This window comes from Phocoena sinus, chromosome 11 (genome assembly GCF_008692025.1).
Source record: "Phocoena sinus isolate mPhoSin1 chromosome 11, mPhoSin1.pri, whole genome shotgun sequence".
NCBI lineage: Eukaryota > Metazoa > Chordata > Mammalia > Artiodactyla > Phocoenidae > Phocoena > Phocoena sinus.
The window spans coordinates 70,327,915-70,353,583 of NC_045773.1; the positions used below are offsets into that span (position 1 = coordinate 70,327,915).

The following is a 25,669-nucleotide window of genomic DNA, read 5'->3' on the forward strand; positions in this document are numbered from 1 at the left end:
CTCCTTCAACTGGGGGTGGGGCGAGCCCGAGCTCGGGTTAGGGGGCGTGATCTCAGAGGCGCCTGCGCGGAGGCAGTTGGAGGGAGGCCCGATTCCCCTTTGTTCGGCTTCGCCATTTTGCTAGGCAGCGGCAGTGGCGGCGGCAGCGGCGGCTGGAGCCTCTGATTGGGTTTCGGGGTCCGGTACTGGAGCCAATCAGCGCGGGCAGCGAACCGGGGGAGCGAGGCACGGTGAGTGTGAGGAGCCAATATCCAGCGGCCCAGAGCCGGCCCCAGCGCCCCGATTGGCGGGTCTCGCTGACCACTCAGGAGAGGCCCAGGCGCCCGTCGAGCCCGGGGAGTCAAGCTGAGCCTAGCCGAGCTGGGCTCCCGACGGCCCAGGCTGGAGCCTGCGAGCGCCCTAGGGCACTCCCGGCCGAGGCCTGCAGGGGGCCGCCCCGCGCGGGGATGGCGCCCTCGGGAGCAGGCATCTCGGGGTCCAGAGCCTCGCAGGGTGCCAGAGCCAGTTGATGCGATGTGTCCCCGTCCCCCCGACCCTTAGGCACAGCTTCTCAGGCCCCAGGCCGGGGGGTGTTGGGTTTGTCTGCCACCAAGGCCCCTAAGCTCAGGTATACACACACACGTGCGCCCGGGGCCTTGGCGGTTTCCTCCTGGTCCTTCCGGCCTCACAGTTAAGCCCGCCCTTGCACTCAACACGCTCTGGCCCTCGGGACGGGAAGTCTCCCCCCGCGGGGCCCGCGCACCCCACCCCTCCGTGAGCGGGTTTGTCTGTCTGCGGCCCTTCTGGGTCGGGAGGCAGGCCCGGGGAAGACGCGCGCCGCAGCCATCCGGCCCTGTGTGCAGCGCGGAGAGGGGGTGGGCCGAAAGGGGGGCCCCGCCCACCCCGCCGTCCCCGCTGTCCCCTTGATCGGTGGAGGGGATCCATTAGTGCACCCACTCCCCGGCCCCGCTGCGCCCCACCTCCCAGCACGCTCGTCCCGGGTCTCCGGCCCGGCGTCGTTACCACCCCCTTTTGGCTCGTCATTTCCTCTCTTCCCCGCCCCGATCGCCGGGCACAACTGCACACCTCCGTCTTGGAGCGCAACCTGGCGGTCACCCGTCCTTGCCCGGGCTGTAAGGCCTGTCCATTCGGTGCCTGGAACCTCACTATAGAAGGTGGCGAGCCCTGTGCATTCCTTTTCCCGGAGGCTGCACAATTTGCTTTCATTAGTCTTATCTGTTGTTTTTCATCTTGTGAACTCTCGCTCCCTTGGGAATGCACAATTATTTTCTTTTAACCTTTCTGTGTCACTTTGAACGTGTCAGGTTTCACGCATTAGCTCAGTCCACAGCCATCTCTTGGTTTGTTTTTTTCCAGTATGTTGATGTTTTCTCAGCAGGTATTTATAGAAACGTAACAGTCTTGTGGGGTTTTGGTTAGGGTGAAAGGAAATCTCCGTTGACAACCAAGTATCGAACAGTTAGTATGTACCAGGCGTCCATCTGTGTACTGGGGAGGGAGTGGTTAGAGGTCGATAAGAACCTTCCCAGCCTGGTGGAGATTGACAGGTGAACAAGTAATTAATATCTCACGGTTAGTGCTGTAACGGGACCAAGTTCAGTTCTGTGGTGCACTGATGTGTGAGCTACCAACAGCCCCGGTGGAAGGCCAGCATTGCCACACTTTTGATTGGCCTTGAAGGATAATGGGATTTCTTCGGACAAGAAAGAATGGAAGAGCGTTGCTCACAAAGAGAAAAGCAAGTGCAGAGGCACCAAGCTTTGCTGTGTGTTCAAGGGGGAAGAAAGTATAGGGCAGTGGGCAGTTGCCGTGAGAGTTTAGGCTGGAAAGCCCAGTTGGTAAAAACACTTGTATATCTTGCTAAGGCATTTTTCGGAAGCAGTTATTTTGTAGAAATTCGGATAGGAGAAATCTAGAAACACACTTTTTTCAAGGTTGGAAAAATAAGTTTCTGGCTTATGGGGTTCTGCTCCACAATAGCAGCTGACTTTGGGGGGAAAAGGAAGATTTTTCTCCTAGGACTTTAAAAGTTTTTACTCATGTGAAGCACCGAGTGCAGCAGTCCTTGCCGCATAGAGTAGGCCTTTAGTATAATCACAGTTACTAAGGTCATACAACTGGTAGGTTGCAGAAAACTACTCCTGAGGAGTAGTGCTCTTTCCACTACTAAAAATTTGGGAACAGTTTTTGTTTTCACTTTTTGTAATGAGTTTTTCATTGTTTAAGTCATTTTTAAATTTTATTTAATTCTTAAAATATCTAACAGATGGAGCACTGTGGTTTAGATATTTTTTAGAATGTTTACATTTGCCTTTGGACTGGATGAATACCTTGGTACTTAAAAATGGTTATATCTAGTCACTAAAACACCAGCAAACATTTTTGCTAGACTTCTTTCTAAACGACAGTTATAGTCTGGTCACTTTTTTGCTAAACCCTTCTAGAGACTCCACCTATCTGCAGAAAAATTTAGCCTGGAATGTTGAGATACAGTAATCTGGCCTTAGCTTTCTCTTGACATGTGGCCTTGTATATACTGTTCATATGTGGAAATTTTTCTCTCCTTGTTTTTATGCTCTATCCTCATTTGGAGCACTCCATTCCCTCCCACTTCATTACATATACAAATCCTGCTCATGCTTAAGACCAGGTCAGATGCCACATTTTTCTAAAGCCTTCTTATCGATCCCCAATTGGAAGAACTCTGTGTCCTCCATACTCCCATACTACTTTGTTTTTCTCTTAGGGGTTCAGTACAGATTTTTACTCCTTTACTAAATTTAAAGACTCTTTGAAGTTAAAATCTTAGTCACAGTTTTACTTTTATTTCTAAAACCTTCAGGACGGTGTCTGACAGGTGGTACATCATTAGTGGAGATTAAGAAGCAAATTAGGAACTGCAATCCAGAACCTTTTGGATGATGGGGAAGCTGGACAGTCCTTTGTTCTCTAGTCTTTTATCAAACACAGATCAGAACCTGTTTGTTGAGTTGTGAAGTCAATTTAGTGGGCCAATGCTGGTAATTTTACAATAGAATAGAAACTATCACAGTTCATCTCATGTTATGAAGGTAAATATTCATGAAACTTTTGTTTTAGTTACTTTTTTAATATGTTGCATGTGCATTTGTGATGTGAAATGTTTTTCTTACTGTGAGTTGTCAACAAAGTTTGAAAGCTGCCGTTCTAGTTTTTACCTGGCAGTGATTGTCAAATATGATAATTCTATGGGGTTTTTCACTTGCTTATAGTTGAGTTTCTGGAAGTTTTAGCTTTAAAATAAAAATGTGTGTGGTTCCACAATGAATGGATTCCTAAGTAGTTAGCTGCATTTCAGGTTCTGCAGCTTGAAGTGAAGAGGAAGGGAAATTTTCTTGCTAACCGGAATAAACATACTCACTTTCTCTCTTTGAGGAAAAAACATTCAAACTTTGAGTTAGGAGTGAGAGCTAGACAGACTAAAGCTGGCTGGCTTAATTCTGTCAGAATGTGGCCGAAAGGCACTTGAGGAAAGACGACGATGTTTGCAGTTCTGCTAATTGAAGCTCACAGTAAGGGGAACACGTGGCTTCATAGAAGCCAGTTGCGTCCAGCCTTCACCATTAGCAGTCTCAATATCATGCTCCACGCTGAATCGCTCCCTCGTTAATATGACAGAGAATTGCTGTTAGACTTGAAGCTGCTTCCTTTTGACCCTTCAAAGTATAGTGGACTTCAGTGTTTTTAAATTGCAGCATTTGTATTACCAGGATAAACTAGTTAAGAAGAAAATCTGCATGACGTTTTATTAGTCATTTCCCTGCACTTCCAGTGCTGTGTAAACTTCTGGAAATTAGCGGTCAAGGAAAAAATCTTATACAGGAAGGGGATTTGGGGTGGGGTGGGTTGTTAAAATATAGAGGACATTCCTTCCTGATCCTTATTTTTTTTAATCAACTCTTTTGAGATATAGTTTAGACATAAAGGATAATCATTTTAAGTGTACATTTTGATGAATTTTGACAAATTTACACACCTATGCAACCACCAGCACAGTGAAAATATAAAACATTTTATCGCCCCAGAAAAGTTCCAAATGCTCTATTCCAGTCAACTTCCCACCTTCCCCTCTTCCCCTTTTCCATTTCCAGGAAACCACTGATCTGCTCTCTCTCTCTAGATTACTGTTACCTATTCAGGGTTTCATATAAATGCAATCACACCACTGTTTTGTATCATGACCCTTAATTTTTAATTTTATTAGTTTAGAAATATAAATGCAATGTGTATATTGCAGTTAGAGACAAGATAGAGTTCAGGGAAGACCATTCGCTTCCCTGGAAGAGCCACTTCGTCTGGTTGCAAATCTGATTTTCTGTACTGTTCCCAGAATCTCTCAGGAGCCAACTGAGTCACCCAATTCAGAAGAGACATAAAAATCAGAAAGCCAGTTTTTCAGTATGCAATGAGAAATAACTATCAAGTTTACTTGTGTTTCTGATCATATCTGCTCCCTGTCGGCTACTGTATATGTAAATCCAAATTATAGCTAGATGTGTGCTTGGTGAGTATTCCATTAGAGCAAGGGTAGTGAGGTGAAGAACCACATCGCCACACACCATCATGCTGTGATGATGTAGTCATCCTGTCACTTGTTTATAACTCTTACACTCTTATACTACATACCAATTTGGTTATGAGTAATAGGCTCAATCGATTTTTATTAGATTTTCCTCCCAACATTTTAGTATAAAAATTTTCAGACATACAGTAAAGTTGAAAGTGTTTTACAATAAACACCTGTATACCCTTCGTCTAGAGTCTACTGTTAATGTACTATACTTGCCTTTTCAGAGAGATACCTATATATATCTATCTCTCCATCTATTCATCCATCAATATACTTCTTCCTAATATTTGGGCACGCACTTGAATATATTTTGATTTCTTCACATCACATTGAGACACCTTACAATCATGGTGGGTGATTCATATCATCCACCAAGTGTGGATTTGTGGAGAGTGGTGCACTGCTTTGCTGCTGTGATGTGCAGATCATGTAACTCACATAACTTTGTCATTCAAATTTTAGAATTCATGAAGCCCTGGAGAAAAGTTTGGGGAAAGATTTATCTACATTTTCCTTATATACAGCGTACCTCCCCCATGTTTCCAAGGTGAATTACCCTTTGATAATTTATATAATTTAAAATTTTTGAATCAGGTCTTTATTCAAGGTTCTCAAATATCACTTCAGTTTATCTAATTGTGTGCTTATTTCAAAAAGGAGCTTTCAGCTGTTAAAGTGTATGAGAATAGTAAATTTGGGCATTGACTGCATATTTGATATTAAGAGCTTACAAATTTTTTAATGTTTTGAAGTAATTGTAGAGGCACAATGTCATTGTGATAAAACGATAAAGAAAAGAATCTACTCTTTGGAGATAGATGCTGACATATTTTTGGAGTTTGGAATAATAAAGTCTCTGGGATTTGCTTCAGAATAATGCAGGGATGGGTGGAAAGTGGATAAGATATATGTGGAATAAGATTGACCATGGGTTGAAAATTGTTGAAGTTGGGTAATGGCCGTAGGGGTTCATTATAATGTTCTCACTATTTTGATACATTTTTGAAAATTATCATAGTAAAAGTTAAAATTATACAATAAAGGGTGGGATATTACTAGGCATTCAGATTCATGACTGAGGAAAACTTAAACTCTTTTCAGAGAAAATCATAGCCTGCTGTTTCTGTAATTCCTTTTTATTCCTTGCTCTAGATTAAAACACAAACTCCTAAACCTTTGCTCGGTCTTTCTTACTTAACACTACTTAATGGAGATTTTGATAAGCAACGTGTTTGACTTCAGGTCTGGGTAATTACTTACTAAATAATAAACCCTGAAATTTTAAATTGCTTGCCATATGTAGTGCAAACGTGTTACAAATTAAAGAAACTGTTCTCTAAAGTACATGTGCAGACCTGAAAATCAGTGTTAAATAGGCCTTGTAACAAAGTGATGTTGTAGCTTAATGAGAATTTCTTAAGTGTTGCTCTAGTAGTATTGAAAGGAAAGTTTGCTGATGAGAAATGACAAAGCATTTTTTACATATGTTAAATAGCGTTATCAAGGTTAAGCATCTGGTGAAGCCTTTATTAACAATCTCACTTTACTTTTCCTACCTTTCTAATAGGAGTGCATCCTGAAGTCTTCTAGGATCTCCAGAGTGAAAATCACTGTGGTCAAGACTCTAACTTGGAGGGACCATGGAACAGTATACAGCAAACAGCAATAGTTCAACAGAACAGATTGTTGTACAGGCTGGACAGATTCAGCAGCAGGTATGGAAGTAAAACTGCTTTAAACATCACAGCAAAAGAGCTGATAATAGCACTGCTCAGTAGGAGAGGTCTCAGATCTTACAAGAGTGGGTCTGGTGACTTGTGCTGAAGTGCTTTTCAAAGATTGGATTTTTTTCAGTTTCTCTCATTTTCTCTGTTCAGAAGTCTATATCCAGTCCATAACCACTTAGAATTTGATTTCATGGGAGCCTGGTTTAATAGTAAATTGCCCCCTTTTCTCGTATTAGAAATCAAACACCTAGTCTGTTTTCAGATGGAATTATGGAGGGGTTTTTTTTGTTCTTCCTGGATTCAATTTGGTTGTTTCTCTTATTGATTAAGCTACCTTGTGGTCTAGTAAGGCTTTGGCCACAATAAACAAACCAAGATAGCTTCTAAGAAATCTACTGTCCTTTGATTTGATCCATCACAGTGCTTATTTTGAAAAGCTCTAGTTTAACATGAGGATAATATTTAGATAGCCACACTTACGGATAAGCACATATTAGAAAGGAATTCCCTGCTGCTGGTTTATCCTAATTAATATAGGTTGCCTTCTTGAATTTATAGACAGATTACATTTTCTGATGATTTATACCTGGCTTTATTTTAGGAAAACTTCACTGGTTTTTTCTCCCTGGAAGAAAAGAAATTTATTATGCATTGATTTAACCTTAGGCCAAGATTGGGAATGTTTTATTTCCAAAATGGAACTTAGATAATATAGAAAAGTAGTTAGTAGGGAGGGCAGAGGATGTTTTGATGGTGAGTTGTTCCATCTAATGATCAAAGAAAGGAGCTGCTCTTGATTAAAAGAGATTAATTATCGAAATTCCTTTGCTGGCTTTGGCTTCCACGTAACTGCAGCTTCCTTCAACTGCCTTGGTAGAAAAGGGGATTCCACAGAGGACCCTCCATTCATACCAATGCCCTGGTGGGTGAATTCTTGTTCTGTCAGAACTTACTATTAGGAGTAATAAAAATTAGGTTGAATCTGTGAAAACATTGCTTCTAAGGTAGTCCAGCTGAGTAGGAGTAATCCTAGTTTGGGGACACGAGCAGTAACCTCTTGAAGATGATTTTGGCTCTAGTGATTACCTTCATTCTTCCTTTCTGGGAATTGCATTTCAGTTCCAGAAATTCTTCATTGTAGCTTCAAAGCTGCTAAAACCTGATTAACTTTTTTGTTCTTGGGAATTCACTTGAGGAAATAAAAAGAGCTTTAAAATAACTTCACGAAGAAGGATCAAATACCCATTTTTGGAGGGAAAGACTGTGTTAAAAATGTTTTTGTTAATGATGTCAGCTATATTGGGTTTTTTGAGTCATGGAAGTGTGTTTTGAGTTCCACTCTGGGGACAAAGGGCTAATATCTGTAATCTGTTACTTCAACAAAACAGCTTCAGTATAGGGAGTCTACAGTTTGAAAGTCCTGTGTAGGGTGGGGCTATTGAAAGAAGACCCTCCCTCTCCCATAAGAGGTAAGGTGACCTCATGTCTTGAACTATACATTTCCTTCCTGACACATTTCAAGCTCTTCCTGTTCCTGTTCTCAGCAGCAGGGTGGTGTTACTGCTGTCCAGTTGCAGACTGAGGCCCAGGTGGCATCCGCCTCAGGCCAGCAAGTCCAGACCCTCCAGGTAGTGGTGCCCTCTCTGATTCTCTGTAAGCACTGCATGAACTTCTCCTCTCCTCATGTTTGGTGCTGTTTGTGGTAGGATCTCATGGAGAAATGGCAAAGTCAGTTGCATGTCTTTGATGCTGCTAACTTGTCTTTGAGGCTTAGAAGATGCCAGTTTCCTAATGTTTCATGCTAAATCATGTAGTGACCCCAGTATCAATTTTCTGAAAAGTGCCGTTTGGCTAATGTTTCTTTGGGAATGTCTGGGAAAGAATCAGTATAAGGGACAGGAAGAAATTCTTACAAGTGGCTTTAGAACCTATTTAGAGATCAAACTGTAATAAGATTGCATGGTAACTTTTCTTGAGTTTGTATTATGATAGTGGAGAAGAAAATATATACATTTTACTAGGGTAGATTGTGCTTTATTTTTATTAAAAGGACAACTTGGCTGTCCTGTCCTGCAATAATGATTGCACTTGACAAGATTGATCTAATCTCTGAATCTTGTTAATCTCTTAACTGCTATCTTTTCATTACCTTTCTTGGGGAAATAATGACTTGTCTTATTGTTAGATCTGCAGAGATTGCCCCATAGCTCTTGGACAGAGGTGGGATATGCTTTCTGTAAGTCTTGAAGTATTATAGCCACCATAAGAATTCCTACTTAAATGATGCAGGTTCCTAACATTATGTATGACCAAGTTAAATATGTAAATTGGGGTTATATTTTGGCCGGTTCCTATATAAAGATAAGTGAAGAAGCATAAGTCTTTTCTGAGTTTATAGGTTACTTTAACTAAGATGACCATATTTTTGAGAAATTGACAAGATTGGAGTACCCTGCCTTTTTCCCTCCTTTGAATGGAAATGATTCAGAGTAGGACCTAGAATGTAAAACTGGCATCTCGCTTTATTATTAGTGCTGCTTAGCAAGTATCCTGCAGTGAACTACCCCTTATTGTAATCATTTCACTTTACCCTTTCAGCCCCACTCCCAAACCTGCCACTCATAGTGTTTGATGATGATGTACAGCCAATTCCGCACATAAATTAAGCTGAAATAAGCTGAGCTCATAGGTACTCCCAAACTATATTCAAATCTCAGTTCAGCAGTTTGTTATTCATGTTTCTCATGCTTGCTTCATCTTATTGAAATATAAAACAGTACTGTCATTAACCACTTGTGGAATGGGAATGTAACATGCTCTTAACTGTATGGCTTCTTGTCTGATGCATGCATGCTTGTATTCATTCACATGTTGTAAAAACAGTGGGTTCCTTGGAGTCTCAAATAGTTCATCATGTGCATATATAGGGAAAAGTGTGTCAACGAAGGGAAAAGTTAAGATGATGGATAGCCAGAAAATTACTAATAGCTGTGCCTTAAAACTTGTGTTTCCTACTTAGGCAGATTTTATTTGAAGAAAGGGAGGTACTTTATGAAAATAATGGAAACCTTTCCTCTCGCGCTCTCACTATTTTGGAGAATTTTAAATACTTCTTTCAGTTAGTCATGCAATAAATATTCTGGAAAGTCTTTCCTCATAGAGCATATGCAAGTCTTTAAAAAGTAAAGTGGAATTTCTCAATGCACAGTTTGACAAAATACAGGATTTAAATGTTCCTGAAGATTATGATATGCTTGGGGGTCGGGGGAGGCTTAATATCTAATCTACTAATCTAGGACAGAATGGTCTTTTAACTAATTCCTCTTATTTGAACATACTTTCACTAGCATTAAGAATGATTATTTCAGATATACGGATTTTCATTTGATCTGTTACAAATAATTCCTCGAAACAAAGATAGAAAGTTTGGACTTTTAGCTATTCTATTGAACTAAAGTGGCTTATTTTTTGGCTTTCAGAATGCAGTTGGCTAGATATTTTTATATTGAGACTCAAGATGTCACAGAGCACTTACAATGCCCCGGCTTCTAGAGTAATCCATTTACTCATTGGAGCTTGAAAGTTGGGAGTTTTTGGTGCACTTGAGTGCTTTGTATAATTTTCATATTTGTTAAAGCTAAAATAGCTATGCAGGTATTGCAGGGTCCAGTGTGAGAAGTTCCACCACAGAGATTGCAAACTGACCAGCAATATATTTCTAGGCATTTTTGCTAGTGGGCTCCTTGAACAACCACAGGATTAGAATTCTCAGTGCGGTGGAGAGGGTAAAAGATACATGTTTCATTTATGCTTGAGAAACTGTAGGGAGGAAAGGCATTCTATAAAAGCTCCCAGAGCTGCTCACTACCTAACCTGCAGTGGTTGCTAGGTTCAGTTTGATTTACTCCTTACAAGTTACTTAGAATTTATTTGCAGTCAACCACCATCCCCACCATCAGCCCTCCCTCTCATTGCCTCCTCTCCAGCCTTCACTAGAGAGTATTCCTGGATATTGGTCTAAAAACAAAAATAATAGCCTTGATGATTTGATTAAATACTTCTCATGGGTTTAGCCTGTATTTGATGATAAATGCCTTGTATCTATTGAGACTTCCCAAAGACTCTGCTTATTCTCCATTATATCTGACCCTAAAGTATTCAGCTTGGCATTTAGTCAGATACTGTATTTTCAAAGAAGACTACTTGAGGATGAGGACTTGAGACTTATTTTCTTAGTGTCTCTCCTACCTTCTCCTCCTCTAGCAAGGCAGCAGAGTAGATGCAGTGATTGTCTTTTGGTAAAAAACATTTTGTGTCTTATGTTATTTCATTGTTCTTATTTTACTTTATTTTAGGTCCAGGGGCAGCCATTAATGGTACAAGTCAGTGGAGGCCAGTTAATCACATCAACTGGCCAACCCATCATGGTCCAGGCTGTTCCTGGTGGACAAGGTCAAACCATCATGCAAGTACCTGTATCTGGGACACAGGGTTTGCAGCAGGTGAGTGGTATTTTTAAAAATGTTTAGACAGAATAATAGGATACAGGTTTTAAGAAATAGGTTGTTGCAAACTGAAAATTGATATTGCACTTAATTGTTTCTTACCTTCTGTTCGCATTTAGTCGATTTCCCACCTTTGTAGTGTCAGTGATATAAAGCAGGGCTATACAGAAATTGGACAGCTCTGGTAAGGACTAAGATATTGGACGTGATCTCAAATCAATGTAAAGAATATAAAAAGAATCTAGTTTAATAAAATAATTCATTGGTGTGATCTCAGTTGGCACTTCTGGGCACTGGGGGAGGGAATTTTATAGTCTTCATTTCCTTCCATGTAATTTATAACTTGAGTTATCTAGGAAGTGATGGAAATATTTCAGTTCAGACCTGTCGCACACACCTCAAGCTGTACTTAGAGCAAAATTTATAAACTTAAATATTTTAAAAGAACTGCAAATAAACAATGGTATTTCTCTTAGAAAGTTAGGAAAAGAACAAAATGAGCAAAAGATTGGTTAAAATTAATGAAGTAGAAAACCAGCAAATGTAGAAAAGTAAATAAAAGCTGATTCCATAAACAGACATATAGTTAGGTAAATCCACTGGAAAGACTGATTCGGAAACAGAAAACAAAAGTAAACAGGACACACAACTCTGTGGCATAAAATTTTTAGAGGGATTTTTATCTTGTTGGCAAAAATTTTAAACAGTAATTATATCCAGTGCTAGAATGGGTGTGAAGAAAATGAAACACTCATTATTTTTGGTAATTTTCAAATTCTAAAGTCATTTTGGAAAGGTATCTCGCTCTTAAATACATAAGCCTTTTGATCTACCTGTCCTGCTTCTGAGAATCTATTCTATAGGAACAAAATCATCAATATGTAGGGAAAAATGTACAAAGACATTTGTACATGCAGCATTCTACTAGCAAAAAAATAAATTAAAAATTGTAGCCTGAGTGTCTGTTAATAAGGATAAAGAAACGGTTGAATACATCATACTATATTCATATGGAGTGTTATGTCCTTGTTAAAAAGGATGAACTGTTGACTTTGGGTGAGGGGTTAATATTGAAGTATTGTTAGTGAGAAATAATTTTCAGAGAAGTATATACTTAAGTCATCTCACCTTTGTAATTAATAGCTAAATCCCAATGAGTATATATGTTTATGAACTTTTTACTAAAATTTTCTAAAGCTGTTTATATCTTTAATTTGTTTTAACAGTTACAATTATTTCATTAATGTCTTCATTTTTCTGGAGGAATGTAATATAAGTTGAAAAAATTTGGCTATGCTTGATAAATCAAACTTTTAAGTTTTGCATATTCCCTTGTAGTCTTGCATACACCTTTCAGACACAGTTATACACATGCATATAGTTTTCATTGTTGTGTGTTTGGTGTTTTTGTTTGTTTTACTTTGCTTTTTTTTATCCCCCACATGATTTTCTTATCATTTTTAATTCCTTCATAATGGTCAATTTGATGAATCAGAATTTCTAATTTACAAAGTGTATTTAGGGATTTTTGTTTTATTTTTCTTTTTTTGCTTTTATAGGTAAGATTACTATAAATGTATTTGAATTTTATAGCTTTATTTTTTCAGTTGAATTTAATCTTATGGTAATTTCTTTGGATTGGAAGAATTGGTTGGGCAAAGGGTAAGATCATTTTTAAGGCTATTGGCATATGTTTGCCAAGATAGAGTTTTAGTTAGGATTAAAAATAGTTTCCATGTTTCTCCATGCATAAATGTGTGAGCCTTTAAATATATTTTAGTGTGTGTACTTGCCTCAGTTTCACACTGCTGTTTCATTTCTGTCCTTGCTGTCATTGTCTCGTCTCCAACGCCCCCCCTTGCCACTCCCTCTTCTCTGTTGAATAGAAATGGTGTGATTCAGTGCTAGGAACGTTGTACCACGAGTGCGATGACCTGACTTCATTCACAGGTCTGCCATTAAACAAACTTTCTGATCTTGGCCAAGTCATTTGAGTGTCAGTTTTCTCATTTGAAAATGCAGTTTATATCAGGTGATTACTAGGGTTCATTTCAGCTCTAAATTCTGTGATTTTTCAGCTCTAAATTTTGGGATTTTTTTTTTGGCCTTTAAGAGACATTGAAATGGTTATTTTATTCCCCTCCCTCCAAGCAGGACTGTAACTAATCAAACCATCTTGGAAAATTTATTTTCTGTTAATGTTATATAATATGGCTCTAGGTAAGATCCCATAGCCTCCCTTAGAATGCTTAAAATTTCGATCCATTTTTATTAGAGGTTGCTTTAAGTGTTTTTTGAATAACCGTGTTTTTTAGAAGTGTACTTAACCTTTTTTTTGGATTGCATCTTCTGTTTTAGGATTCCAGTGAAATCTGTGCTCTCAGATTAATATCCCTGGCTTGATATAGACAATGGAACTAAAGTAGAGAGCCAAAAAATAGATGCAAGAATATTGGAAATTGGTATATAACAAAAATAGTATAAAGTATCAGTGAAGAAATGGTTTAAGAATGATATCAAAAAAGAAAATTATTCTCTACCTCACGCTATATCAAAACTACTTGCTAGATAGATTACAAATCTAAATGGAAAAAAGCATACTTGGAAACATTTATATTCTCTTTACAGGAATATTTTCTTTATGCTGTGGGGTAGAGAAGGATTTCTTCAAGACAAAAAAAAATTGATTTGACTACTTTAAAATAAAAACTTGTATACATCAAAATATATCATAAAACAAAGGTGGAAGACAAAATTTGGAGAAGGTATTTTTAACACTTAACTGGGTTCGTATCCAGAATACATTAAAAAAAAATTTTATGTATTAATATGAAAATAACAATCCAGTAGAAAATTGGGCAAAGAATATGAATAGATAGAAGAGGAAACCCTATTGACCAGTAGCACATATTCCTTGCTATCCAAAACAGGTAGAAAAAGATCCAGATAACCAGATACATTTCTTTGTTTATTTACCAACACTTTCTAATTTAATTTGTTAAATCTCAGTTTTGACTGCAGGGATGTCTGATATGATAGTCTCAACCTTTCTGTACAAAATCTTTTAAGGATTTTGTATATGCATATTTATAGAATCCCAGTTGGAAAAATTAGGAATTATTTAATTTTTTTTCAATATGTTATTATAAAAAACTTCAAACAGACAAAAACAAAGAGAATGGTATGGTGAATCCTCATCACCCATTTTAACACACAAACTAGTATTATGTTTAAGTAAATCCATTTTCATCTGTATTCCCCTACTCAAGGGTTATTTTGAATATATGTAGTACCATTTCATCTATTAAAAATATGGTATATTAGGTATATTTAGGTTATATTTTTAAATGAACATGCCTTTAAAAATATATACACATGCCAGCCTATCATCGTTTTAAAAACTGACATTGATTCCTTAATATCATCCAATATCTAGACAGTGTTCAAAATTCCCCCATTGTTTCATAAATGGAAAACAAGTTATCTCTAATTCATAATAGAGCAAAACAGGACTTCTTTTTTTTCCTCTTTAGGGCATTCCCTGCCTTCTAAAGGAATTTGGGTAACTAACACTCCAGAACCATAGGAGGCCAGTGTCAGCAGGATACTAATCTTTTATGTTCTGTTCCGCAGATACAGTTGGTCCCACCTGGACAGATCCAGATCCAGGGTGGGCAGGCTGTGCAGGTACAGGGCCAGCAGGGCCAGACCCAGCAGATCATCATCCAGCAGCCCCAGACAGCCGTCACTGCTGGCCAGACGCAGGTAATTCCACTGTCCACTGTGTCAACACAGGAGCACAGCTGCTTTGGGAGGGTTAGACAGCTGAGTCAGATATTTCACATGTAGTAGAAATGGGGAAGAAAACCATCCAAAAAATTTCTTTTTCTTAAAAAGGACTACATAGTCCTTTTCTTTGTGGTGTCTTTGGAATCCGTTCAATTGTGGCATTATTTATTTCCTACAGACGCAACAGCAGATTGCTGTCCAGGGGCAGCAAGTGGCACAGACTGCCGAGGGGCAGACCATCGTCTATCAGCCAGTTAACGCAGATGGCACCATTCTCCAGCAAGGTACGTGTGCCCGTCATTTCTGCGGCACTTTGGGGGCATCCTGTTTATCCTGAGCAAATGACTGCTTTTGACATTTTGTGGTGACCTCTATACGACCTATTTTTGAAAAACAACAAAATTTCCTCTAAGTCTCCATTGATTGTTAGTTCCTTGTCATCAATATGCGACCAATGTTGATTCCATTTGTAGAACTACAGTGGTTGTTAAAGACAACCACTAGGACCCTACGGATTATATAAGCTTTTTATTCTTTCTGGGGAGAAATGTTTTCTAAATAGAAGATTAGAAATACGGAGTTTCTTTAGTGGTAGAGACATACATCATAAGTCAAGTTGGCATTTATTGCTCTTGCTGTTTCCTTTTTTTTCTGGGCCACTCTTCATTATTAATTTATTCCAAGAAGACTTATATGCCCACTGTGTATATGTAGCACATTACTAAAGTAGTTTTCTTCTCAAAGACCCTCTAGTCTAGTAAGTGAGACATGCATGTGACCAAATAAACACAGTGCATAGCCCTTATTAGAGGTATGTATTCTATGACTAAAGGTTTGACCTGTGATTAAAATTTGGCAGTATACAAGATCCAGTGAGTGCAGTAAGCGTGCTCTCCCATGACTCGGGCCTAAACTGGCAGGAGCTCAGAGAATGATGAACAAATTCTCAAGTGCTGCTGTTGATAGCTTGGGGGCTTGGAGTACCTGGTTTAATTGGAAGTTTTAGTCCTGCAGCTGTTTGACTCATTGTCAATTTAGGGTAGACAAATTAAAAGTTGATAAAAATCTTCATCCTGAAGCAGGTTCTTCATATATATAAGAACAGTTGATATAGCTGGTCATACTGACCCATAGAAAGGGAAGCCTCCAAACTTTTTGGTCACCCATTGAAAACTATTATTGGAATACCCAGTGAATTACCCATTTCAAGGGTAGTTTTATTCACAACTGGAACCCAGATAGTTAATAGAATTTCTAAGATTGTGATTACTTGGATTATATACAGCAAACCAGGGAGAGACTGGAGGAGAGCTTTTTTTCCCCTTGTGCTATGGAGTATGTTTTTCCAGGGTGAATAAGTGTGTGCCACATAGAAGAGGGACTAACTGTGTTCCCTCCTTTCTGTGTACCTGTTTTTTGTTTGTTTTATGTTTTCTTTTCTTAAAGTTACAGTCCCTGTTTCAGGCATGATCACCATCCCTGCAGCCAGTTTGGCAGGAGCACAGATTGTTCAGACCGGAGCCAATACCAACACAACCAGCAGTGGGCAAGGGACTGTCACTGTGACACTACCAGTGGCAGGCAATGTGGTCAATTCAGGAGGGATGGTCATGGTAAGAAAATTGATTTTTCATTTCACTGTTCTCACCTGTAATTTGTTTTTCCATGTATCTTTGTCTTTGAAAATTTCTTCAACTTGCAATTTGATATCTCTCATAAAGCTTGCTTATAATGCTGACTGACCTCTTGGGATTGCAATTAATCCCTTAAGATACTTACAGAGATCTACTTTTACAATAAACATTACAACAAACCATAATTCATTCTGGGCACCTACTATGTGCCAGAGACTATTCTAGGTGCTAGAGATATAGCAGAAGATAAACAGATGTATTTGCTTTTCTCTAATCGTATTCATAATTCAAATAATGAAGGGAGATACAAACTACTGATCTTCGGGAAGTGGAAAGTATATTGCCCAGAGTGGGTAAAACAAGAAGTAAGTTCAAAATTAGAAAGATTGTAATCAATAGAGAGACCAAAAACTGTGATGTAAATATATTGGGAAGATAGGGAAGGAGAGTTGGGTGGTGTGAGTGAAAGCTAAATCCTCATATATGTCAAAATAGGGTGTCAGTATACAGTACCTAAAATGGACAAATTAAGAATGAGAGTAGAAACCTGCACAGAAGTAGAGGAACTTCCCGAGAAAACAATACAACCATTCAAGGTTGTTATAGTTGGGAAGGTAGTGGGGCACGGGAGCCCATTACTTGTTTCCTCACACATTTAGTACAGTGTTCTGTTTTTGTTTGTTTAGGAAAATATGGGTTGAATTATATAGTAAGTTGACAATTTAATTAAATTATTTATATAACTAAAAGCATTTAGTAGCACTTGGTCAATCTGAACCTATGTTTCTTTGTGTTTTCCTTGTGCTCTTTTATTGCCTTACGATTACCGTTCATGACCATTAGATGGCAGCAGACATTCCTAGAAAATGGAGCAGTTGTGTGGACAAAAATTTGGACATGGTTGTGTCATTTCTCAGTATGGCTCCTTGGCCCCTATTACAGAATCATCTGGAATGTTTGTTGAAAATGTAGGCCTTCATCATCAAAAAATCTACAAACAATAAATGCTGGATGGGGTGTGGAGAAAAGGGAACCCTCTTGCACTATTGGTGGGAATGTAAATTGGTACAGCCACTATGGAGAATAGTGTGGAGGTTCCTCAAAAAACGAAAAATAGAACTACCATACCACCCAGCAGTCCCACTACTGGGCATATACCCTGAGAAAACCATAATTCAAAAAAGAGTCATGTACCACAATGTTGATTGCAGCTCTATTTATAATAGCTAGGACATGGAAGCAACCTAACTGTCCATCAACAGATGAATGGATAAAGAAGATGTGGCACATATATACAATGGAATATTACTCAGCCATAAAAGGAAACGAAATTGAGTATTTGTAGTGAGGTGGACGGACCTGGAGTCTGTCATACAGAGCGAAGTAAGTCAGAAAGAGAAAAACAAATACCGTATGCTAACACATATATATATGGAATCTAAGAGAGAAAAAAAAGGTCATGAAGAACCTAGGGGTAAGACGGGAATAAAGACACAGACCTACTAGAGCACGGACTTGAGGATGTGGGGAGGGGGAAGGGTAAGCTGTGACAAAGTGAGAGAGTGGCACGGACATATATACACTACCAAACGTAAAATAGATAGCTAGTGGGAAGTAGCCGCATAGCACAGGGAGATCAGCTAGGTGGTTTGTGACCACCTAGACGGGTGGGAGGGAGGGAGACGCAAGAGGGAAGAGATAGGGGAACATGTATATGTATAACTGATTCACTTTATTATAAAGCAGAAACTAACACACCATTGTAAAGCAATTATACTCCAATAAAGATGTTAAAAAACAATACCATATGTTAACACATATATATGGAATCTAAAAAAAAAAGGTCATGAACCTAGGGGAAGGACGGGAATAAAGATGCAGACCTACTAGAGAATGGACTTGCAGACGTGGGGAGGGGGAAGGGTAAGCTGAGACGAAGTGAGAGAGTGGCATGTACATACATACACTACCAAATGTAAACCGATAGCCAGTGGGAAGCAGCTGCATAGCACAGGGAGATCAGCCCGGTGCTTTGTGACCACCTAGAGGGGTGGGATAGGGAGGGTGGGAGGGAGACGCAAAAGGGAAGAGAGATGGGGATATATGTATATGTATAGCTGATTCACTTTGTTATAAAGCAGAAACTAACACCATTATAAAGCAATTTTACTCCAATAAAGATGTTAAAAAAAAATAAAATGCAGGCCTTTGGTGAAAATGTTCTCCAAGAATCTGCATTTAACTAAGTGTCCTATAAAAGCTGCTTTTTGTAGCATTCAGAAGAAAACTAACAGGGGCCAATAAACTGTCTCCCATGTCCATACTTCATGTCACTATTTAATAAGCTCTGATTTTCTTTTCACACAGATGGTACCTGGTGCTGGCTCTGTGCCTGCTATCCAGAGAATCCCTCTCCCTGGGGCAGAGATGCTTGAAGAAGAGCCTCTCTATGTGAATGCCAAACAGTACCACCGTATACTTAAGAGGAGGCAAGCCCGGGCTAAATTAGAGGCAGAAGGGAAAATTCCAAAGGAAAGAAGGGTATGTATAGCACTGGGAAGGATACAGGATGAGAACGGCAGGGTTCTACTTTTGAAATTACCTTTTATGTAGTTTGTTTCCTTGAATACCTTCCAAACATTGAAGTTAGATAGCTGTTAACCTTTTGTAAAAGCATTTATTATTGCTATATGGAGCTGCAACTGCAATATTTAAAAAATATGACATAAATAGGGTGTTTTTTTTATCTTACATAAAAGAAGTCCAGAGATAAATTGTCTTGGGCTGTGGTAGCACATTTCCAGTCCTCAAGACCCATTCTCCTCCTTTCTTACTGTCCTGATATTCTTAGTTTGCTGTCCATAGTCCAAGATGACTGTCTGGGCTCTAGCCTCGGAGCAAAGGGAGTAAGAAAGGCATTCTTTCAAGGAAACATTCAAGAAGTTCCATACATCTCACTAGCCAAAATTTAATTACATGGCCACACTTAACTGCAAATAAGTATAGGAAATGCAGTCTTTTTACTGAGCAGCCAACTAAAATTTGGTTTGTTATTAAAGTGAAAGAGAGGATATATATTGGGAGGTAGGTAGTGATCTCTCTTATATCTTTGGGGAATCTTTATTTAGTTATTACTCATTAGGCATTTACATTCTTATGATAGTTAGATATGGTTAGCTGCTGTTTATGTTTTCTCCAAAGATTTCTCCATAATACAGGGTCATAATTGCCCCCGGTGGCTTTGATCACAGCTGTCCTAAACTTTTGAGCATTAGACAGCTATGCTAGTTTCAGCTAGTAGTTTTATTTTTCTTATTTTAGAAATACCTGCATGAGTCTCGGCACCGTCATGCCATGGCACGGAAGCGTGGTGAAGGTGGACGATTTTTCTCTCCAAAGGAAAAAGATAGCCCCCATATGCAGGTAAGAAGATCTATACCTTTTATTCTTCTCTTTACTGCCTTGTATTTTCTTGGGTGGAAGCCTTCACATTGTCCTCCTGATATTTTCAAACTAGGGGCTCATCAGTCTCTAAACTAGATGCGACATTGTGTGTCTTGGAGCCCTTCTCACCTTAAAAGAACTAAGGTCTTTAATCAGTGGCCTTTTTTCCTTCCAGTCTTTGCCAGTTATTACTATTAATTCCTTCCTGAAATTCTCACTTTTCTTGATTTTCAAAGAACAGGTTTGTTTCTTAGTGTAGCAGTAGCAGCTAACACTTAACTGCTATGTGCCAGCCATTACGTTAAGCGCTTTTCTTTTGTAAGCATTGAATCTTTACAACAAGCTCAAGCCCCATGAGGTAAGAATTATAGTTTCCATTTTACATTTGAATCTGAGGTTTAGAAGGGTTAAGTCATTTGCCTAAGGTAAAATATTTAATAAAGTGGTGCAAGTGAAATTCATACCTAGGCAGTGTAATTCCAGAACTTAGTCCGTAACCATACTGGTTCTTACATCTAATTTCACTGATTGTATCTTATTGGCATTTCTAGTCAATGTGTCCAAAATAGAACTGTTGGTTTTTATTTTATTTTTTTATGACTAAACCAAACACTCATCTCAACAAGTGACACGTCCATTCACCCAGTTATTAAAGCTACAATTGTCCAATTCTTGAAGTCCTCTTGGTTTTAACTCTAAAATATACTCTGAATCAGCTTACTTTTTTCCCTCGTAACTGCTGTCAGCCTGGTCTAACCTGCTCTTCTTTGCTTCAGTTACAGCAGCTGCCTAGTCTCCCTTCTTCCCCTCTTGTGCCCCTCTAGTTCACTCTCCACATCTTAGTGTGATCTTTCTAAACGTGTATCATATCACATCACCATCCTGCTCAAATCCCTTCTACTCCCACCCTTTTCCATTTGCACTTAGACTAAAATACAGAGTTCTCACCATGGCCAGCAAGGCCCTGCATGATCTCGCTCCTGCCCACTTCTGGCTTTGTTTCCTCCTGCTGCTTGGTCTTTATGCTCTTGCTATAGTGTTCAGGAACCTTTGTCTTCAAAATAGTAGCTGGTCTGTAAAAGCTTTTCACGCCATCCTTTTGCTTGGCTATCTCCTTCTTTTAGGTCTTGGTTTAAATCTGAGAGGCCATATCCAGAGGTCTCTTCTACCCCATTATTTTCTCACATCTTCCTTTTCTTTTGAGTGCAATATTGATAATAATCATATTGTTTTATTTGTGTGATCGTGCAGTAGTTGTCTCCTTCACTAGACTGTAAGCTGTGTGGAAAGTCAAGGATTGTTGTTCTCGATTGTACTTAGCATGATGCCCATTTAAGAGCAACCACTCAGTAAATGTTTGTCGAATTAATGGGTTCCTCCCGTTTACTGATGCTTTATTCTGTATACCCATCACATCCCACCTGCACTACTGTCAAATCTGGCTTTATAAGATGGTGCTTTCTTAATCATGTCAGTCCCGTGCTTAAGGATGCGTGCTAGTTGCTCACTGCTTTCTGCAGCAGATCTCAAACTATTTCTGTAAGTTACTCAGCCTCACTTTCTTCACCAGCAAAGTGGGATGCTGTTGATACTTTATAGGAATGTTGGGGTTTCATGCAGTAAGTCGCATTAGGCACCTGTTTAGCACAGTGCTTAGCGCGTGGTGAGAGCTCAGTAGAGGCTGGGTATTGTTCATGCTCACTGATCAAGACCCAGCCTCTGGTCCTACCACCTCCAGAAATGTTTCAGCTTTTCCTTGGATCACACCAGTTGAGGCTTCAGAGTGTTGGTATGGAGGAACTGAAGGTGGTTATTGTGGAGTGTTGCAAAAAGCTTCCAAGGACTGATCCCCTCCCCACTTTTTTTGCCACACTGCACGGCTTACAGGATCTTAGTTCCCCGACCAGGGATTGAACCCAGGCCATGGCAGTGAAAGCGCCAGATCCTAGCCACTGGACCACCAGGGAACTCCCAAGAACTGTTCCTTGTCTGAACACTGCAGGTTTTTTGTAAAAGGCAGGCAGTAGGCAGAGTTTAATGGAAAGAAGATTAAATCGGAGCCAAGAGATTTGGGAGTTAGTTCTTGCTGGGCTCCTCACTAACTTTTTGACTCTAGTCCAGACAAATCACTTCACCCAGCCAGGCTTCAGGTTTATCTACAAAATGAGTGCATTAAAGTAAATAAATTCCAGCGTCCTTTCCAGCCCTGCTAAGTGCTCAGTATTTAAATATGATGATCAGAAAATATACAACATGACTTGGTTTCTCTGGGTCTTTTTCTTAGCCGCCTAAGGACCCTTACTCCTTAAGCATAGAGCACAGTACAGGTGCTTAGAAAAGAGAGATACTCTCAACTCTGGAGTGTTTATTAATGGAATGCCAGGCCAGACTTGGAATCTTTTTAAGAATAAGGTGTATTGTCTCTTCTTTGCTAATGGAGCTGCGTTTCAATCCGTGTGTGCAGACTTAGATACATCACAAGCCTTTGGTTTACTTAGTTTGTGTATTTCCCTTGGTGATAAGTAGTGAGAGCCATGAGTTCCCAGTTCTTTTGCAAAGGACTTTAATTGTTATGCTTTCTTTGTAGGATCCAAATCAAGCAGATGAAGAGGCTATGACACAGATCATCCGAGTGTCCTAACCCCAGGCCATGCGATGGAACTGATCAAGGTCATGTTCCTGCACTGTTTCCCACTGTTCCAAGGAAACTGATCACCTCTTCCAATGGGACACTGACGATTACATTCTGCCCTTTTCTACAGGACAGAAACCACTTAGTTTTTAATAAGTGGCTTAGTATTATAATTGCAAGGATGTCTGGCAAATTGAAGTTGCAAGCCTTTGACTCACCCTTTCAGTCAGGACTTATTTCAGACTGTTGGTGACATTGACATTTCATGGATTGGGGTGATGCAGGGGACCCATACCAGCCCAGCAGTACCACACCTAGCACTTAATGTTGACTGGTAATGTCAGCCAGCCATCTCAGCAGAGGAGAACGACCTTCTCAACCTAAACTGCAGTCAGGGAAGCTGCAGCCCACTCCTTCCCATGGATTCCAAACAGCACCCATCCCTCTGATGGGGGATCTCAGGCTGACTAATGGACACTTTGTATTCAGAGATGGTTTCCAGGCAAGGAAGCTTCATCTCATGATATGGAAACAATAAATTCTCTGAGATACATTCATCTAATCTGTGGTAATAATAAGAATCCCTTCTACCCAGATGATAGGTTGGTATTTTTGGACTCCAGCCAAGAAGAAGCTAACTCTGGGGATAGACTGATAAAAGACTCAAGCACTAAAAATATAGCTGAATCTCTTAGCTTTGACAAGTTGTGGTCTGCTTGTCTGTCGACAGGTCATATGGACTGTAGTTCTTGCTGTGGTTACTTTTAAGACAATTTAGAGTGTGCTGGGCCTTGACACTGCCTTTCCTAAGTAGAGAACAAAATTATAGAACTTCTGTGCCGAAGTGCTGAGGACATTTGTAGTAACTCCTAAACAGAGCAGAACTAGAGATTTTCAATCACAGGCTTTGTGACAACATTTGGGGAATAGAAAGGTTCATGTTTGTTTCAGTCTAGAAGGACAAAGGGTAGTATGTATACTCTCATGTTGTCATAGCACGATTCACCAGTGGATGGATGCCTGGGATGGATCATTAAGATGAAGAGAATAATTTACATTTATACTATAACCTTTTAACAAGCACGGAAAGGGAAAAGTCTGAGATTTGGTCCTTGACAATTTCTGGAAAGCACTGTTCAATCAAGCTATCCTGGACATAGTCCAGGTTTGCCTACTAGAGCTTGAGATGTATGTTGGCTTCACTCCTGCGCTTTGTGCTGGCCCTGGAGAGCGAATATTCTCATTCTTCCCATGGCAGCTGATTCTTTGGTGCCAGTTTCCGTTTGTTTCCCCTTTTCTCCGTAGGCATTGTGCGGAAAGGTTTTCACAGTGCATCCATGTTCTGGGGATAAACTGCGGACTGGAAATAGAGATTCCTGCAGGGTCAGGAACAGGACCACAACTCCCAGAGTGGGTTGTGCCTCAGTAATCTGTTTCTTTTCTAAACGTGGAACCCTGGGAGAACTAAGATGATATTTCAGAAGAGTTGCTGTTTTCTTGGAAACAAAGAAGGAAAACAATCCTTTTGAAGAACATTTGGGTTTGATTTAAATACCAAGAGTAGAGATTGGCTCTTTCTTTGATTTCACTCTAGCTGTATTAAGAAGGAAAAGAAATTAAACCCTCTAAAGAAAACATCACAAAGGGAAATCACTGTAGTGGTACAAAATAGAGGTACAGAGCTATGCAAAGAAAGCAGGAAGTGAAGTATCTCCCTAGTCCCTTGAATCTAGTCATCTGTCCTGGCTTGCAGATGTTAGGCAGGGTTGACCTGTGGGCTCACTAGAAACTTCTGGCTCTTTATGTGAGTTTCAGGTGTTAACTTTATTCAGTAAGCCCCAAGTTCTTCAGATGATAGATTACTAAAAACAATGAAGAGTTTATATCCTTTGGTTTGTTTAGGAACCTTCAAGATGCAGAGTTCAGAAATTCCTCAGACCTAATTTCTAGTACTTAAGCCAACAACAGTTCTAAGATGCTATTTATTTGTGTCTATAAGTTTGTACATAGTAATACCAAACTCATATTGTTGCGGATTTTTTTTTTCACGAGTTTGAGTTTGGTTTTATTTGAAATGCTTCAGTTGTCATTTTGTCATTGCCATTTCAGGTAGCTCATGGCCCTTTTATTGTGGTCATTTTAGCACATAATAACCCACAAAGTGGGGGTGAGGTTTGGATTTTTTTGTTACTAGAAGCTCTTTTATTCATTTGTCCTTGTGACTAGTGATGGCTTCATAGATGCAAGAAGAGTGAATGGATGAGTGAATAACTGGTTTAATGCATAGTTCACTTCTTGAGTGCTTTTTTTCGCAGGATAATTGTAAATATATATTTTAGTTGCACTGGTACGTTGAACATGTCCGTGTCTATACCACTGGACCAACAGCATTTTTCTGGCTAATGGGTGCCTGATAATAATGTCTTGATTTTCCTTTGGGACTCAACTATACAGAAGGTGTTTTCCCTCAGCTGTAGGGGGAGCACAGGTGATTGATCATTGATGTCATTTCAATTGTTATTTTTTAAAATAAATTTATAAAATGCTTTAAAAGTGTCTTGAATTTTGAGGAGTCTACATCCCCTGGGTTCTGGGTTGTGTTTATAATGCTGATATTGTGAACTCTGTAAACACACATGTAAGCTCTGTGGACAGTGTGTCAAACTTGAGAGTGTCCAGCCTTTCAGCTGTGTCTCCCCTTGATCTCTTTTCCTTCCCTTTTGGCCCTCCCACCCTACTGAGGAAATATTTTCTGTCGCCTGTGGACTGATCATACATTTGGTCTTCCCACTGTAAGTGTTCATGAAAACACGATGAATTAATTCCATGAGTAAAATTAGCCCTTCAGTTACCAACAAAACAGCATTGTTATATGATATATTGTAGAACTAAGAACAGTAAAGATGTAATTTTTAGATTTATTTATGCAGAAAAACATAGATGCATTTCTGATTGTTAAAAATCCACAACACGCTCGTCCTTTTATTGCTTTGTGTTCACCAACCTGAGCCACAGACCGGCAGCCTCAAATGGGCCATTACCACACGGAAGTGTGAGAAAAAGGGCTCAGGGGGAGTACTCCCATGAGACCAAATGACCTGTCCTGGCAGACAACAGAAGTGGAATAAGTTGCCTAACAAGGAAAAAGACTTCCTGTGTTAAACGGCCTTAGTCTAACGGTGTTAAATTTAAAAACCATCCTGAGTTTGCTTTAGTCAGATGCCAATGGAACTTGTCCTTAGAAACTAATACGAGGAAAAGACCACCCTATTGATACTTATCCCAGGTAATCAGTTTCATCGTAAAAGCAGCTTCACGTTTGAAAGAGA

The 25,669-nt window shown here is 39.6% G+C and overlaps 1 protein-coding gene across 12 annotated transcripts; it reads left to right on the forward strand.

The window, feature by feature from the left end:
* Positions 1-17: 17 nt before the first annotated feature.
* On the forward strand, positions 18-24,893 carry NFYA (nuclear transcription factor Y subunit alpha). Of its 12 annotated transcripts, none has more exons than XM_032649634.1 (11): positions 65-230; positions 5,072-5,156; positions 6,177-6,324; positions 7,884-7,967; positions 10,692-10,838; positions 14,481-14,606; positions 14,809-14,914; positions 16,077-16,243; positions 18,632-18,805; positions 19,586-19,687; positions 22,296-24,893. In XM_032649634.1, exons 3-11 carry the CDS (start codon positions 6,250-6,252, stop codon positions 22,347-22,349), a joined length of 1,035 nt encoding a protein of 344 aa, XP_032505525.1. In that variant the 5' UTR covers positions 65-230; positions 5,072-5,156; positions 6,177-6,249; the 3' UTR covers positions 22,350-24,893. The 12 variants fall into 12 exon arrangements, with proteins under 12 accessions (XP_032505526.1, XP_032505525.1, XP_032505528.1 ...); XM_032649637.1 differs by having other exon boundaries at positions 75-230; positions 7,881-7,967; positions 14,475-14,606; positions 16,095-16,243; positions 22,296-24,886; XM_032649629.1 differs by having other exon boundaries at positions 110-230; positions 7,881-7,967; positions 14,475-14,606; positions 22,296-24,890.
* The last annotated feature ends 776 nt before the right edge of the window (positions 24,894-25,669 follow it).

What these genes read in the sequence shown, in the direction of transcription:
- NFYA (XM_032649628.1), top strand. Translation starts at nt 6,250, where the DNA reads ATGGAACAGTATACAGCAAACAGCAATAGTTCAACAGAACAGATTGTT. An exon ending in TCACTGCTGGCCAGACGCAG is followed by an intron (nt 14,607 to 14,808) that starts GTAATTCCACTG and finishes TATTTCCTACAG; the next exon opens with ACGCAACAGCAGATTGCTGT. An exon ending in AAGATAGCCCCCATATGCAG is followed by an intron (nt 19,688 to 22,295) that starts GTAAGAAGATCT and finishes CTTTCTTTGTAG; the next exon opens with GATCCAAATCAAGCAGATGA.